At 39.1% G+C, this 15,499-nt stretch overlaps 1 protein-coding gene across 1 annotated transcript in view; it reads right to left on the bottom strand.

The window, feature by feature from the left end:
• The window catches only part of CORIN (corin, serine peptidase), a 337,588-nt gene that overhangs the window by 4,157 nt on the left and 317,932 nt on the right, over positions 1-15,499 (bottom strand). The window contains 2 exon segments of the mRNA XM_079153921.1: positions 3,619-3,752; positions 5,949-6,220. Coding sequence (XP_079010047.1) covers positions 3,619-3,752; positions 5,949-6,220 — 406 coding nt within the window.

The following is a 15,499-nucleotide window of genomic DNA, read 5'->3' as shown; positions in this document are numbered from 1 at the left end:
TTTGGAGATAAGGCAACTAACTTACAGGTTAAATAACTTGTTCATTGACAGAGGCATGATTTGAACCCAGATAATTTGGTAACAGGCCGCCTATCCCATGACTACCAGGTTATGCTGCTTCTTGAGAATGCTAGTGAATATTATTGCTATAAAGTGGAAGTGAATTTTTTATTGTGCTGTATGCTTTTGTAGAAGTACCTTGGCATTCATAACTTTCCAATGCCCTAAATCTAAATAATAATAAGCATAGACTTTGTAAGAGGCTGAATAATTTTTTGCTGCCTGAAACACTAATTTAAAAAAAATTTTAAAGGCAAATTTTTCTGGAAACATTTATTTTTTGGTGCTGGGAATTGAACCCAGGGCCTCATGCATGCTAGGTGAGTGCTCTACCACTGAGCTACACACCCAGTTCTCCTGGATACATTTTTATTAGACATATTTCCCCCAATATTTATCTTTCCTTATATAAAACAAATTCTAAGATGCTTAATTATTTATATTGAGCTCTTATCATGTCAGAGAATAATTACAATGGGACACATTTAGACATCAGCACCTCTTCATTTCCAGATCAGAAAATCAACCTAATAATTACTTAGCAGCTACTCTGCAAGATTTCACATTAGGCTCCAGATAAAGGCATGATTTTTGTTGTAAAGTAGTCAAACATTTGTGTGAGTAGCAAGAACAACTTTACAGGAAAGCAAAAAGGATGTGAAGAGGACTTCAGAGGAAGGTGTGATTACTTTCAGGTGGAAATGAACAAAATTGCCTTCCTGAGATGGGGATTTCGAGTGAGGCTTAGTGAATCAGGCAGGTGTTCCATTAGGTGGAAAACAAAGCAAAGAGCCATCAATTTAAACTGAAAGGGAGAAAACTGCTAAAGAGACTACTGGTCTAGTTGTCTTCTGGATTCTCTGCTCTCATAAGATTGGGCTTTAGGCCCAAGTTATGCTTGGCTTTAATATTGATCAACATGATTAACAGACCTTCACAGAGGGACCCATGCTGTCCAGTGGGCCCTTGTTGAGGCAATTAAGAAAGACAATGTATGTCCTCTTAAAGGTTTTGGTGAGCAACTTTGCTGCTCCACATCTGATAAAAAGCAGTTTTGGGTTTATGTTTTGTTGTTTTGTTTTCTATCTGGGACTGTGGTACAGAACATATGGCATGCATTTAGGAGACTTACAACCAAATTCCCACTACTCAGAAACTGGAAGACCTGGTTCCTATGAGTCATCGTATCAATGTACCTGTGACTGGAACTGTGCTTGGGCCTTAAATTCCCTTTCAAAGAATGACATCTCTTTACCAGGAGATGACCTGGAACATGTGCTAAGAAGTGCTACTTTGTGGTACACCTCCAAACCACACTGGGGAAAAGAGGAGTGTAGTCACATTAATCATTGCTACTAGGGTAGTACAGTGCTTGAGCACCTGGGTACTGAAGCTAGACTGCCTGGTTTCCATAGCCTCACACTAGCATGCTGGGTGATCTGGGGCAAATGACTTAATCTTACTCTCTTGTTTGCTTGATGTGTTTAGGGAAAACAATGATACTGCCACATGGGATGATTATGAGGATCAGATGAGTTATTAGCATTTTGAAGCAATCCTAGGACACAATGAACACTAAAGTGATAGATGAGCCTAATTACTATTAATTGAAAATCTAAGTATGTGCCAGACACAACATTCAGATATGACAGATAGTAGTGCTCACTTATAACAACTCAGTTTATCCTCAGAATACTCCATTTTATTCATGAGAAAACTGTACACAGAAGTTAGATGTCCCCAGATTACATTGTTCTTAACTGACAGAGAAGGGATTCAACAAAGATCTTGCAGGTGCAAAGCCTGTGCCCCAAACCCCATATCATGCTACCTCTTAAAATACTTTTATCTTTTGCACTAGAAAAGTAGCTCAGTGGTACAACACTTTCCTAGCATGCATGAGACCCAGCATTTGAGCCAGCACTATGAAAATAAAAGTTTTTTGATGATTTTTTTGGGGGGCTTGGGAAATTAAATCTGGACATCTTATAGAGAATGAAAAAAAAAAAAAAAAAAAAAAGAAAGAACTTCTCTACCACTGCCCACACAACCGGAGGACACATGGTCACATGGCAGGAAGGAGGATGACTCAGTGGAACTGCAAAGGGTACCATCTCTCCCTGTGTCCCAAGACAATTATCTAAGGAATCACCACTGGGCTTTTTCCCATCATATGATTTTCCATTCAAAGGACTTAAAATCAACATACTACAGTAACACAGCCACATCAATGTTTATAGCAGCTCAATTCACAACAGCTAGATTATGGAACCAACCTAGATGCCCTTCTACAGATGAATGGATAAAGAAACTGTGGTATATATACACAATGGAATATTATTCAACAAAAAGAAGAATAAAATTATGGCATTTGCAGGTAAATGGATGGAATTGGAGAATATCATGCTAAGTGAAATAAGCCAATCCCCAAAAACCAAAGGTCAAATAATTTCCCTGATAAGTGGATGATGATATATAATGGGGGTGGGGGGTAAGAGAAGAATGGAGGAACTTTGGATTGTGTAGAGGGAAATGAAGGGTGAGAGGGGGCGGGGGTATGAAAGATGGTGGAATGAGGCAGACATCATTATCCTATGTACATGTAGGATTACGTAAATGGTGTGAACCTATATCGTACTCAACCATAGAAATGAAAAGTTGTACCCCTTATGTGTACAATGATCAAAATGCAGTCTGTTAAAATAAAAAAGAAAAAAATTTAATTATATTGGGTTAGTGATAATAGCATTGTTGTATCTCTTCTTCCATATTAAAATGTGTGTGTACGGGGGAATAATGTGATCTACCGAAAAGCAGAGAAATAACAAAGGAGCTTTGTAGCAGTGTAGTGGACTGACTATGTTCTCCACTCTGTTATGAGCTTCTTTGAGCACTTGCAATTTTCCTCTTTCTCTGGGAACCAGACCAGTCACTGAGTGTTTAAGTAAAAATAAAAATGATTCCCTGCACTGCTAGGTTGTTGTGCTCTGCAAACTGTGTGGCCAGGAACTGGATATCTAAAGGTCACATCAGTGTCATCTGAGAACATGCTGGCAATCAAATGGGAGCCAGAGGGCCCAGACAATGCCACTGTGACTATTCCTAAGACAAAGGAAGTCCTGTCACACACTCTGGAAGGTAAGGTGTTGGTGTGTACCCAAAGGCCATCATCCTAATGGCTGGCAATGTCCTCTGGTGCCCTCCTGCTTTCTTAGGCAGTCAGGTTGGAGCTACTTGCCCCTCTTATATTGTTTGACCACTAAGAATGTCCAATGAGATGGACTGAAACTACTGTTTTCCTCCTGCTGCTGACAGGAGGTGTTATTACCATTTAGTAGTTGACAGAACTGAAGGTAACCTGAGCAAAGGAGCTGGAGATAGTTAGGGGCACGGCTTGGGTACTGGATGGAGGAGACACGCTATAAATAATTAACGCCTGGCAAAAATGATTTTCAAAAACATTCCCAAAGGATCATACACGAATAATAATGAGTTTACGAAGGCTCACTGAAAGTTATCACTGAACTGAATCTCCTGGGTAACCAGAAAGCAATTTACCATGCAGGAGTCCACTGTGCCAGATTCATAGCCAGCACATATCATCCGATTGGTGATGGTCTTCATGTCAAAGTAGGACTGGCACTGTTCCAGAGAAATAATGCGGACCTCTCCTTCTTGCAGCTTAAAAGGCACTGGAATGAAAAAAAAAAGAGGAAATAAAGATATAAAAGATTTGGCAAAATGATTCAATAGTGAAGCTAGTTAAATATGAAATGAAATATCATAGGAAGACTGTCATATCAAGAGAACCTTATTATTTACTTGAGATGTCATTTCAAAGACAAACCGTGTTCAAAATCAGAATTTTCTAATTAGAATATTCATAGCAATCAGAGAGGGTTGGGGGTGTATCTCAGTGGTAGAGGGTCCCCACCCCCCATTCAATCCCAAGTACAGCAAAAAGAAATATTCAGAGCAGTCATCTGATGAACTCTGAGGAAATTGAGTCACAGACTAAATATCTTGTCTGGTAATATGCTGTGACAACAACAGCTACCACAATGGAAAGGGGGCAAAAGTAAGCCAGCACTCTGCTCCACATAGGAGGCTGCCAGCTCAGCGTCAGCTCAGCCACCAGCCCTGCTCTGCAGCAGTGCCAAATGCCTGTTAAATAAAACAGGGAAAGGCTTGCCCTACTCTCAGTGAAAAGAATACACCTCACCATGTGCTCCACTGGCCATTATTTGGATGTAAGAACCTTTAATCCTAGAGGATATGATGAGAGATGTCAAAAGGACAAGCATCCCTTGGTGTTGACAAAGAGAATATATGAATTTCATCATGCTTAAAAGTTCTTGCAGAATACTAATGGATTCCTTGAAGTCAAAGAGCATGAATCTTTTGCTATTTGACTATTTTGCACAATTGCACTTTTAAACAGTGATGGGAAAGTGGCGTGTATGTACAAGATACTTTATTGGAAGAAATAATCATTCATGGAAAAATTAATGTAGTACAGACAGAGCATGTGTCATGAGTTGTCAAAAGAACAAGAAAAATAGGTAACATTATTGGGTATTAGTGGTATTCCAGGAGCATACACTCAGCATTTTCTGAACCTTATAACCTTTAATTTTTACAAATGTCCTGTGAATTAGATCGTGTTATTATTTTTTCCATCTTGTAATTAACTAGAAAGTGATATGGTCAGAGTCAATAAGAACTAGCTGCATGAATTCAGACTCTTGCTCTTCATGCTCTATTGTCTATTGTGTGAGCAATGTTACACTACTGATGTAAGTTTGATATTTATATAGTTGGAAGAATAAAACCAAAGGCAATATAAAATATATTCTACCCTTATATAATGTTTCAGGGCTAATCAGAGCTTTTAAAAACCAAGATGTGGAAGAATGGTGATATTATAGTGTAACATTGCCTTATAAATTCATGTGAGTTTTTTCTGAAAAAAAAAAAAAAAAGCATTGACTTTTGTCTATTGCCTTTTCCTTTCTACCATGTGATATAGATTTCCATCATTTCATATAGAAACTGAAATCAAAGTTGAATTTTGAACTTAATTCAAATTGTATCTGATTAAATTTCAAGAAAAAGAAGTTTCTTTAACTTGACATTTCCTAAGGTTAATAACAGGATGACAATATTCATTCATTCCTGAGGCCCATGACATGATTCTTGAAGTACTTAGCATAGCCAGCACTTAAAGGCAAAGGGAAAGTCTCATTGATTCAATTTGTATCCCAAACTTCAAATAGCTCAAACAGAATGAGAGAGTCCTATGGGAGGTTGAGAATAAGTAGTACATTTTTAGTGTCTATATGTTCTGTATATTTAAATCATCTACTGAACCAAATAATTTCAATCAATTTAAATTGTAAAGAGCAAATCAATTTTCTTTCTAGAAGGACTTACAGGTTTCAATACAGATATAGATAAGACCAAATCATGACACCAAGTTGGAAATGTGACTGTACAGCTTGACTGCAGAAGCGGAAATGCCTAACTACTCCGCAGAGCCTGGGAGTCACTCTACCCACAGATAGACCAAATCATTGTTAGAATTAGTCTAAAGCAGGGTGACAGACAGGTCTCATCTGACATGGCAACTCCAAAACCCTGGAAGTGACTTCCTGGAGAGAAAGTCTGAGGTTTGCAGGATTATTGAGGCTGCATTTGAGGCTGGGAGGTTTAAGTGCCATGGTGTGTTATTCATGTCGACACCTGTCATGGAAGGGAGAGGGTGATATAAGCCATTTGTGGCTGTATTTTCCATAAACAAAAATGGGAAAATGTGCACAGAGGCTAGGAAAAAGCAGTGTATTTAGTTCCAAGTTGAAAGGCAAGTGCTACTGATGAGCCTGGCTTACTTTTGTTGCCCATGTGGCCCCAGCCTGTGATGTAGCAGTACGTATCAGGTTCCAAAGACTGCTCCGGGCTGGGTAAGCAGACAGGTCGGACGTAGCTGGTCTCGTTGATGTCTTCGCTCAGCTCGACTATGCTGATGTCATAATCCACCACCGCTCGACTGTAGCGGGGATGCAGGACGATGGTCTTCACGAAGCGCGTCTGCGTGAACGCAGAGGGGTGGTCCAGGTTGTTGATCCCAAGCACCACCTTCCAAACAGCAGCGCTCTCTCGCCTAGAATGGAAATTCAAGAGCAAGTGACATCTTCAACTCTAATTCACCCTTCTAATTTCATAGCTGCTTTGTTAGTACTTACATAAGCAGTAGCTGTTTCCTTGCCTACCTCCAAATGTATTCATGGACGTGTTCATTTAATGGTCTGAGTGATGCACTGATAAGTACTGTTGTTGTGGAAAGCATAGTCCATGCTTTTTTAATGCAGTTATTCTTGAAAATAAAACGTTTTTAGGCTTAAAGGAAGGCAGAGTAATCACTTTTTTTCCCCAGTGGATGAGAAATATTGCCAAAATCCAAGAAGAAAAGACAGGGCAAGAGGAGAAGTAGAAAAGGAGGAGGAAAAAAGCCAGATCTAGGAGAGCCTTCCAAGAAGGAGCAAGACCAGGGAGAAATGCCAGGTTTCAGGGCAGGTTTCTGCTCACTTCAATGCAGGGGTTTACCAAGGTCCCTCCAGTGCTCAGAATCAAACTCTTGTTTTCTGAAGTCATGTCAGCACTATTTTATCAATTCTCACCTTAAAATCCTTTTTGCACTCAGCTCACATGTCTTGCCATGCTCCAAAATTTCCTCCAATCTAACAGACTCTCCCTTGCTCAGTCTTCTCTTTTGGGTTCTCCTCAGTTCTCAGTGTCAAGGTTGAAGTGCTCTGAGACTCCACCCTCAACCTTCTCTTCTCGCTCCATACTCCCTTGATGTTTTCATCTAATCCAGTGTTTTTAAATACCACCAACGTCCTGGTGACTTCTAAATATATAGCACCAACTCCATCCCCTCCCCTGACCTGCAGACTCAAATGTCCAGTTTTCTATTCAACACACTCAAGTGGGTGTTTGATAATAGCACCACTTATTGAGGGTTTACCACAGATCTTGGAATGTTTAAGCATTCAGAATTATTTTTACAGCATTTTGATATTTACAATCACCAGTGGCCCAGTTGAATCTTCTCTTTCTCTTACACCCAACATTAAATGCATCAGCAAATCTTCTCCACTCCTATTTTCAAAGATATCCAGCATCTTGCTATTTCTCCTTTCTCAACTGTAAGGAATTTCTCTACCTATGGTACTCTCATCTCCTTGGACCACTGCAATGAACTCCCAAATGAAGACTCTTCTTCTAATTTTAATTCTTATAACTCATTTTCCCCAGAGCAGTCAGAGTGGTCTTTTAAAAATAAAATTAGATCCAGTTCGTCTCCTGCTCATATTTCTCTAAGGGCTTTGTATCATATGTGAGCTAAATTCTAGACTTCCATCCTTGGCCTCTGAGACCCTACACAGTATGCTGCATTTCAACCCCAAGGACTTCCTATTTTGAACATACTAAGGTCATGTGCAAATTGGGGGTCCTCCTTTTCTGTTCTGCCAGTTCTCAACTGACTCCCACCTTTACTTCTTCTCTTCATCCTGCATCATTTCCTCAAGCCTATTTTCCCTGACCACCCTAACTCTCCCTCTAGCCCATCCACTCTCTATACTTGACCCTGCTCTGTGATAGCAGGAACTGTTGGTCTCATTCACTACTCTGTTCTCAGGGTCTAGTGCCAGGCATGCAGTGGGTTCTCAAAAAGTATTAAATGATGGCTCGGTGTAAGTTGTTTTAAAATATTTGTTAATGGCAGACTCCAACCATGTGAGCAAGGTTTAGTGTTCCTCACTCCAGGTATGCCCTCCTCCCTTCACCATCTTCCCTTCTCCAGGGCGAGTCAAGGTTAAAGCCATGGATGTTTGTTGCACCACAGTGCTGTGAATGGGGAGGAGTTTTAATGTGGACACTTCCTTACACTATGGTACTGGGAGCCGGTTTGTTAACACTGGCCCAATTTTGGTGCTTGTGATCAAATCAACCAAAGTAGGTTAACTCTTCAACCCACACTGAACATGGAATCAGTTAGAAAGATTTTGAAATACTAATACTTTGGGCATAACTCCCATACCAACTGAAACAGATTTGGGCTGGGGTCCTGGAATCTGTGTTTTTAAGGGCTCTCCTTTCCATGGTATCCATTTAGTGACCATTAGCATGGCGAATACCCAAAAGGCTGAGACTTCAAGAGGCAGGGGCCAATATTTGAGACTCACACCAACTTTAGTACTGTTAGATATTTAAACCATACTCTACTAAAGAGCTCCTCCACACAGTGGTGCATTCTGGAATTTTTCCATTTTAAAGAAAAATAATTCAGAGCTATCAAAAGAAAAGTTGATGCCATTAATTGAAAAAATATAGTTCTGTAACTATTTCTGTATGCCAAGCATTATGCTATAGATATAACAAAAAGAAATATACTGGAGTTCCAAGATGGCAGAGTAGAGGGAGGCTGTGTTCCTTGTCGCTCCATAACTCCGGTTTCAAGCAGAGGATATGTTTCTTGGTGAGGCAGTTTTTGCTGCCTATCGATCCCCTGCTGTTTACCCCATTTGTCTACTGTGATCACCTGCTATCTGCCAGCATATCGACGTCTTTTTTGAGTGTAGATTGCTCACTGTCAGATGCCTATCACCCACCATCTGCCTGCCTCTTGCCTGTCCATTGCCTGCCTTTCACCTATCCATCACCAAACGCACGAGGTTCACCTCCCGATCGTCTGACAGTTGCCAGTAGACTGACCACAGACCACCAGTGGAGCGCCAGCTGCCTGCTGTTGCCTGGAAGTTCAGTGTCACAGTACCTGCAGGTTTGATTACACGTGGCTGCCGCCATTTTGAGACAACAGCCAGGCCCCGTAGGACCCCTGGCTGGACTGACTGAGTCCGTCTCCAGGATTCCTCAGCCCGACCGATCACTCCCTGCCTCGGGGGTCCTCACATTGACTGACTGCTCCCTGCCACCAGGACCCTCAGACCAACTGACTGCGCCCTATCACTGGGACCCCAGACCGACTGATTGCACCCGCCTCCAGGATCCCGCAACCACACCAACACACCCGACCTCCAGGACCACTGCCTGACCAACCACACCCCACCTCCAGGACCTCCAGCCGACCACATCCACACCCCCAGCTGCAGCTCCCCATTTCCCAACACATTTGGAAGCCAGAGAGGCCATCTTGGATAATCCTGGAAGCCGTAGTTCCGATCTTTAGGTGGGGAAATCCCATCTTGAGATGCTTGCTGGAGACTTGAAACTCATTGTCAGGTACCTCTCATGCATCAGGCTACTGAAGTCTGGGAGGTTTGAATACAATATGACTGTTATAGTGTAGATTTTCTTTTTTCTCCTTATTGAACAATTTTAACTTTTTATTTCTTTACTTTTTTGACTCTCTTTTCTTTGGTTTACCTGTTCCCTCAGAGTATCTTTCTCCCTTTTTGCATGCTAATGTCCAATTTCCTTTGACTACACTCTCACACTTTCTATTATCTAGAATTTCTGTATATTCTTTTCTTATCCCATTAACAGCTACATCCTACATCCCTCTGCATCCTCTTTGTCCTTCATTAGAAACTGCAGACCTTATTGCAAATCTGTTTGTTATACTGAAGATAATATTTGAACTCAGTCTGTTTATTATGACAATTTTGTTATTGTCCTCATAGGGGCTATGTGGTCTAGGATTGCATAGGGTCTGAATTGGGCACTGCTAATATTGATCTCCCCTTAAAGAAAAGGTTTTGGAAACCTATAGGGCCACTATAAGCCTATAGGGGGAAATCTGCAATGCCCCAGATCTACTGTTAGAGGGGAAGATACATGAACAACATGAAAAAATAAGGGAAGAAAATGATCCAACCAAATCTAGATTCTATATTAATAGAATCCAATGACAGTATGGTAGAAGAAGTGTCAGAAAAGGACTTCAGATTATACATGATTAAGATGATTCGCAAAGCAAAGGATGAGATAAGAGAGCAAATGCAGGCAATGAATGATAATATCAATAAGCAGTTAAAAGAGCAACTGAAGGAAGCAAAAGATCATTTCAACAAAGAGATAGAGATTCTAAAAAAAAAAAAAAAAAAAAAAAAAAAAAAAAAAAAAAAAAAAAAAAAAAAACCAGAAATCCTTGAAAGAAAGGAGACAATAAACCAAATAAAAAACTCAATGGAAAGCATCACCAAAAGAATAGACCACTTGGAAGACAGAACCTCAGACAATGAAGACATAATCTCCAAGAACTGTGGGACATCATGAAAACACCAAATTTAAGAATTATTGGGATTGAGGAAGGCACAGAGATACAAACCAAAGGAATGAACAACCTATTCAATGAAATAATATCAGAAAATTTCCCAAGCCTGAAGAATGAAATGGAAAATCAAACACAAGAGGCTTACAGAACACCAAATGCACAAAATCACAACAGATCCACACCAAGGCACATTATAATGAAAATGCCTAACATTCAAAATAAAGATAGGATTTTGAAGGTCATGAGAGAAAAGCATCAGATTACATATAGGGGGAGACCAATACGGATAGCAGCAGACTTCTCAACCCAGACTCTAGAAGCTGGAAGGGCCTGGAAAAACATATTTCAAGCTCTGAAAGAACATGGTTGCCAACCAAGAATCCTATACCCAGCAAAACTAACCTTCAGATTTGAAGATGAAATAAAATCCTTCCATGATAAACAAAAGTTGAATGAATTTACAAATAGAAAGCCTGCACTACAGAATGTTCTCAACAGAATATTCCATGAGGAGGAAATGAAAAATAACAATGGAGGTCAGCAAAGGGGGAACTACCTTAGAGAAAAACCACTCAAAGGAGAAACTGAGCCAAGTTAAAAACCAAAAATAAACCCAAATGACTGGGAATACAAATCATATCTCAATAATAACCCTGAACGTTAATGACCTAAACTCAACAATCAAAACACAAAGACTGGCAGAATGGATTAAAAAGAAAGACCCAACAATATGCTGCCTGCAAGAGACTCATCTCATAGAAAATACATCCACAGACTAAAGGTGAAAGGATGGAAAAATCCTACCACGTACATGGCCTCAGTAAAAAAGCAGGGGTTTCCATCCTTATATCAGATAAAATGGACTTCAAGCCAAAGTTAGTCAGAAAGGATAAAGAAGGACATTTCATACTGCTTAAGGGAACCATAAATCAGGAAGACATAACGATAGTAAATATTTATGCCCCAAACAATGGTGCATCCTTGTACATCAAACAAATCCTTCTCAATTTCAGGAATCACATAGACCACAACACAATAATTATGGGTGACTTTAACGCACCGCTGTCACCACTAGATAGATCTTCCAAACAAAATCCAACCAAAGAAACCATAGAACTCAATAACACAATCAATAACCTAGACTTAATAGACATATATGGAAAATTCCATCCATGAACAAGCGGATTCACTTCTTCTCAGCAGCACATGGAACCTTCTTGAAAATAAACCATATGTTATGCCACAAAGCAGCCCTTAGGAAATGCAAAAAAATAGAGATACTGCCTGTGTTCTATCAGATCATAATGGACTGAGAGTAGAAATCAATGACAAAATAAAAAACAGAAATTACTCCAATAGCTGGAGACTAAATAATATGCTACTGAATGAAACATGGATAACAGAAAACATCAGGGAGGAGATTAAAAAATTCTTAGAGGTCAATGAGAATGACGATACAACATATCAAAATCTCTGGGACACTATGAAAGCGGTACTAAGAGGAAAATTCATTGCATGGAGCGCATTCCAGAAAAGAATGAAAAGTCAACAACTAAATGACCTAACATTACAGCTCAAGCCCTAGAAAAAGAAGAACAGAATAACAGCAAAAGTAATAGAAGACAGGAAATAATTAAAATCAGAGCTGAAATCAAAGAAATTGAAACAAAAGAAACAATTCAAAAAATTGACAAAACAAAAAGTTGGTTCTTTGAAAAAGTAAACAAAATAGACAAACCCTTAGCCACACTAACAAAGAGAAGGAGAGAGAAAATTCAAATTACTAAATTCATGATGAAAAAGGAAATATCATGACAGACACCACTGAGATACAAAACATAATGAGAAGCTACTTTGAAAATCTGTATTCCAACAAAATAGAAACTACCGAGGACATTGACAAATTTCTAGAGACATATGCTCCTCCCAAATTGAACCAGGAGGACATACATGATTTAAACAGATCAATATCAAGCAATGAAATAGAAGAAGCCATTAAAATTCTACCATCCAAGAAAAGGCTGGGACCAAATGGATTCTCAGCCGAGTTCTACAAGACCTTCAAAGAAGAACTCATTCCAATACTTCTCAAAGTATTCCAGGAAATAGAAAAGGAGGGTACCCTACCGAACTCATTCTATGAAGCTAATATCACCCTCATACCCAAACCAGGAAAAGACACATCAAGGAAAGTAAATTTTAGACCAATATCCTTGATGAATATAGATGCAAAGATCCTTAACAAAATACTGGCAAACTGTATCCAAAAACATATTAAGAAAATTGTGCACCACGATCAAGTGGGGTTCATCCCTCGAATGCAAGGATAGTTTAACATCTGTAAATCAATAAACGTAATCCATCATGTCAGCAGACTTAAGGATAAGATCATATGGTTATTTCAGTTGACACCGAGAAAGCATTTGACAAAATACAACACCCCTTCATGCTCAAATCACTAGAAAAAAAAAAAAATAGGGATAGTAGGAACATACCTGAACATTGTAAAGGCTATTTATGCTAAGGCCATGGCCAACATTATTCTTAATGGAGAAAAACTGAAACTATTCCCTTTAAAAATGGAAATGAGACAGGGATGTCCTCTTTCACCACTTCTATTCAACATTGTCTTCGAAAGTCTAGCCAGAGCAATTAGACAGACTAAAGAAATTAAAGGGATACAAATAGGAAAAGAGGAACTTTAGCTGTCACTATTTCCTGATGACATGATTCTCTATTTAGAAGTTCCAAAAAACTCCTCCAGAAAACTTCTAGACCTCATCACTGAATTCAGCAAATTAGAAGGCTATAAAATCAACACGCATAAATCTAAAGCATTTTTATACGCAAGCGATGAAACATCTGAAAGGGAAATGAGGAAAACAACTCCATTTGCAATAGCCTCAAAAAAATAAAATACTTTGGAATCAATCTAACCAAAGAGGTGAAAGATCTCTACAATGAAAACTACAAAACACTGAAGAAAGAAATTAAGGAAACCTTAGAAGATGGAAAGATCTCCTATGTTCTTGGATAGGCAGAATTAATATAGTCAAAATGGCCATACTACCAAAAGTGGTATATAGATTCAATGCAATTCCAATTAAAATCCCAATGATGTACCTTACAGAAGTAGAGCAAGCAATCATGAAATTCATCTGAAAGAATAAGAAACCCAGAATAGCTAAAGCAATCCTCAGTAGAAAGAGCGAAACAGGGGGTATCGCAATACCAGATCTTCAACTCTACTACAAAGCAATAGTAACAAAAACGGCATGGTATTGGTACCAAAATAGACAGGTAGATCAATGGTATAGAATAGATGACACGGACACAAACCCAAATAAATACAATTTTCTCATACTGGACAAAGGTGCCAAAAATATGCAATGGAGAAAAGATAGCCTCTTCAACAAATGGTGCTGGGAGAATTGGAAATCCATATGCAACAGTATGAAACTAAATCCCTATCTCTCACCCTGCACAAAACTCAAATCACAATGGATCAAGGACCTTGAAATCAGACCAGAAACCCTACATCTTATAGAAGAAAGAGTAAATCCAAATCTTCACCTTGTTGGCTTAGGAGCAGACTTCCTTAACAGGACTCCCATAGCACAAGAAATAAAAGCAAGAATCAATAACTGGGACAGATTCAAACTAAATAGCTTTCTTTCAGCAAAGGAAACTATCAGCAGTGCGCAGAGAAAGCCTACACAGTGGAAGCAAATCTTTGCCACTCATACCTCAGATAAAGCACTAATTTCCAGAATCTATAAAAAACTCAAAAAACTCTACACCAAGAATACAAATAATCCAATCAACAAATGGGCTAAGGAAATGAACAGACACTTCACAGAAGAAGATGTACAAGCAATCAACAGATATATGAAAAAATGTTCAACATCTCTAGTAATAAGAGAAATGCAAATCAAAACCACCCTAAGATTCCATCTCACCCCAATTAGAATGGCGATTATCAAGAACACAAGCAACAATAGGTGTTGGCGAGGATGTAGGGAAAAAGGTACACTCATACATTGCTGGTGGGGTTGCAAATTAGTGCAGCCACTCTGGAAAGCAGTGTGGAGATTCCTTAGAAAACTTGGAATGGAACCACCATTTGATCCAGCTATCCCACTCCTTGGCCAAAAGGACTTAAAATCAACATACTACAGAGATACAGCCACATCAATGTTCATAGTTGCTCAATTCACAATAGCCAGACTGTGGAACCAACCTAGATGCCCTTCAATTGATGAAGGATAAAGAAACTGTGGTATATATATATATACATACAATGGAATATTACTCAGCCATAAAGAATGATAAAATTATGGTATTTGCAGGCAAATGGATGAAATTGGATAATAGCATGCTAAGTGAGATAAGCCAATCTCAAAAAACTAAAGGATGAATGATCTCGCTGATAAGCGGATGAGGACATATAATGCGGTGTGGGAGGGGTTAGGGTTAGGGTTAGGGTTAGGTTTAGGTTAAGGGTTAAGGAGGGTGGCAAGAATGGAGGAAGGAAGGACTACATAGAGGGAAAAGAGGGGTAAGAGGGGTTGGGGGGAAGGAAAAAAAAATAACAACAAAAAAAAGAAAATTGCCTGAATACACAAATCAGAAAATTTCCTACTTTTTCTGTTGCCTCCAATGATTTACTTGTTGGAAATAAATATTCTCGGGTACAATGAAAAAAAAAATAAGAAAGAGAGAAAGAAACTGTGGTATATATATATATACACACACACACACATACACACACACAATGGAATGTTACTCGGCCATAAAGAATAATAAAATTATGCCATTTGCAGGCAAATGGATGAAATTGGAGAATATCATGCTAAGTGAGTTAAGCCAATCTCAAAAAACCAAAGGACGAATGATAAGCAGATGATGACACATAATGCAGGGTGGTAGGGGGCAAGATGGAGGAAGGAGGGACTGTATAGAGGGAAAAGAGGGTTGGGAGGGTGGGGCGGAAGGAAAAAAAAACAGAATGAATCAAACACCATTACCCTATGTAAATGTATGATTACTCAAATGGTATGCTGTTACTCCATGTACAAACAGAAACAACATGCATCCCATTTGTTTACAATAAAAATAAATTTAAAAAAAAGAAATATACCA

Source organism: Sciurus vulgaris (genome assembly GCF_902686455.1).
Source record: "Sciurus vulgaris genome assembly, chromosome: 9".
In the NCBI taxonomy this organism is placed as follows: Eukaryota; Metazoa; Chordata; class Mammalia; order Rodentia; family Sciuridae; genus Sciurus; species Sciurus vulgaris.
Note: the sequence above shows the minus strand (reverse complement) of the source record. Positions and strands in the feature narration are given on the sequence as shown.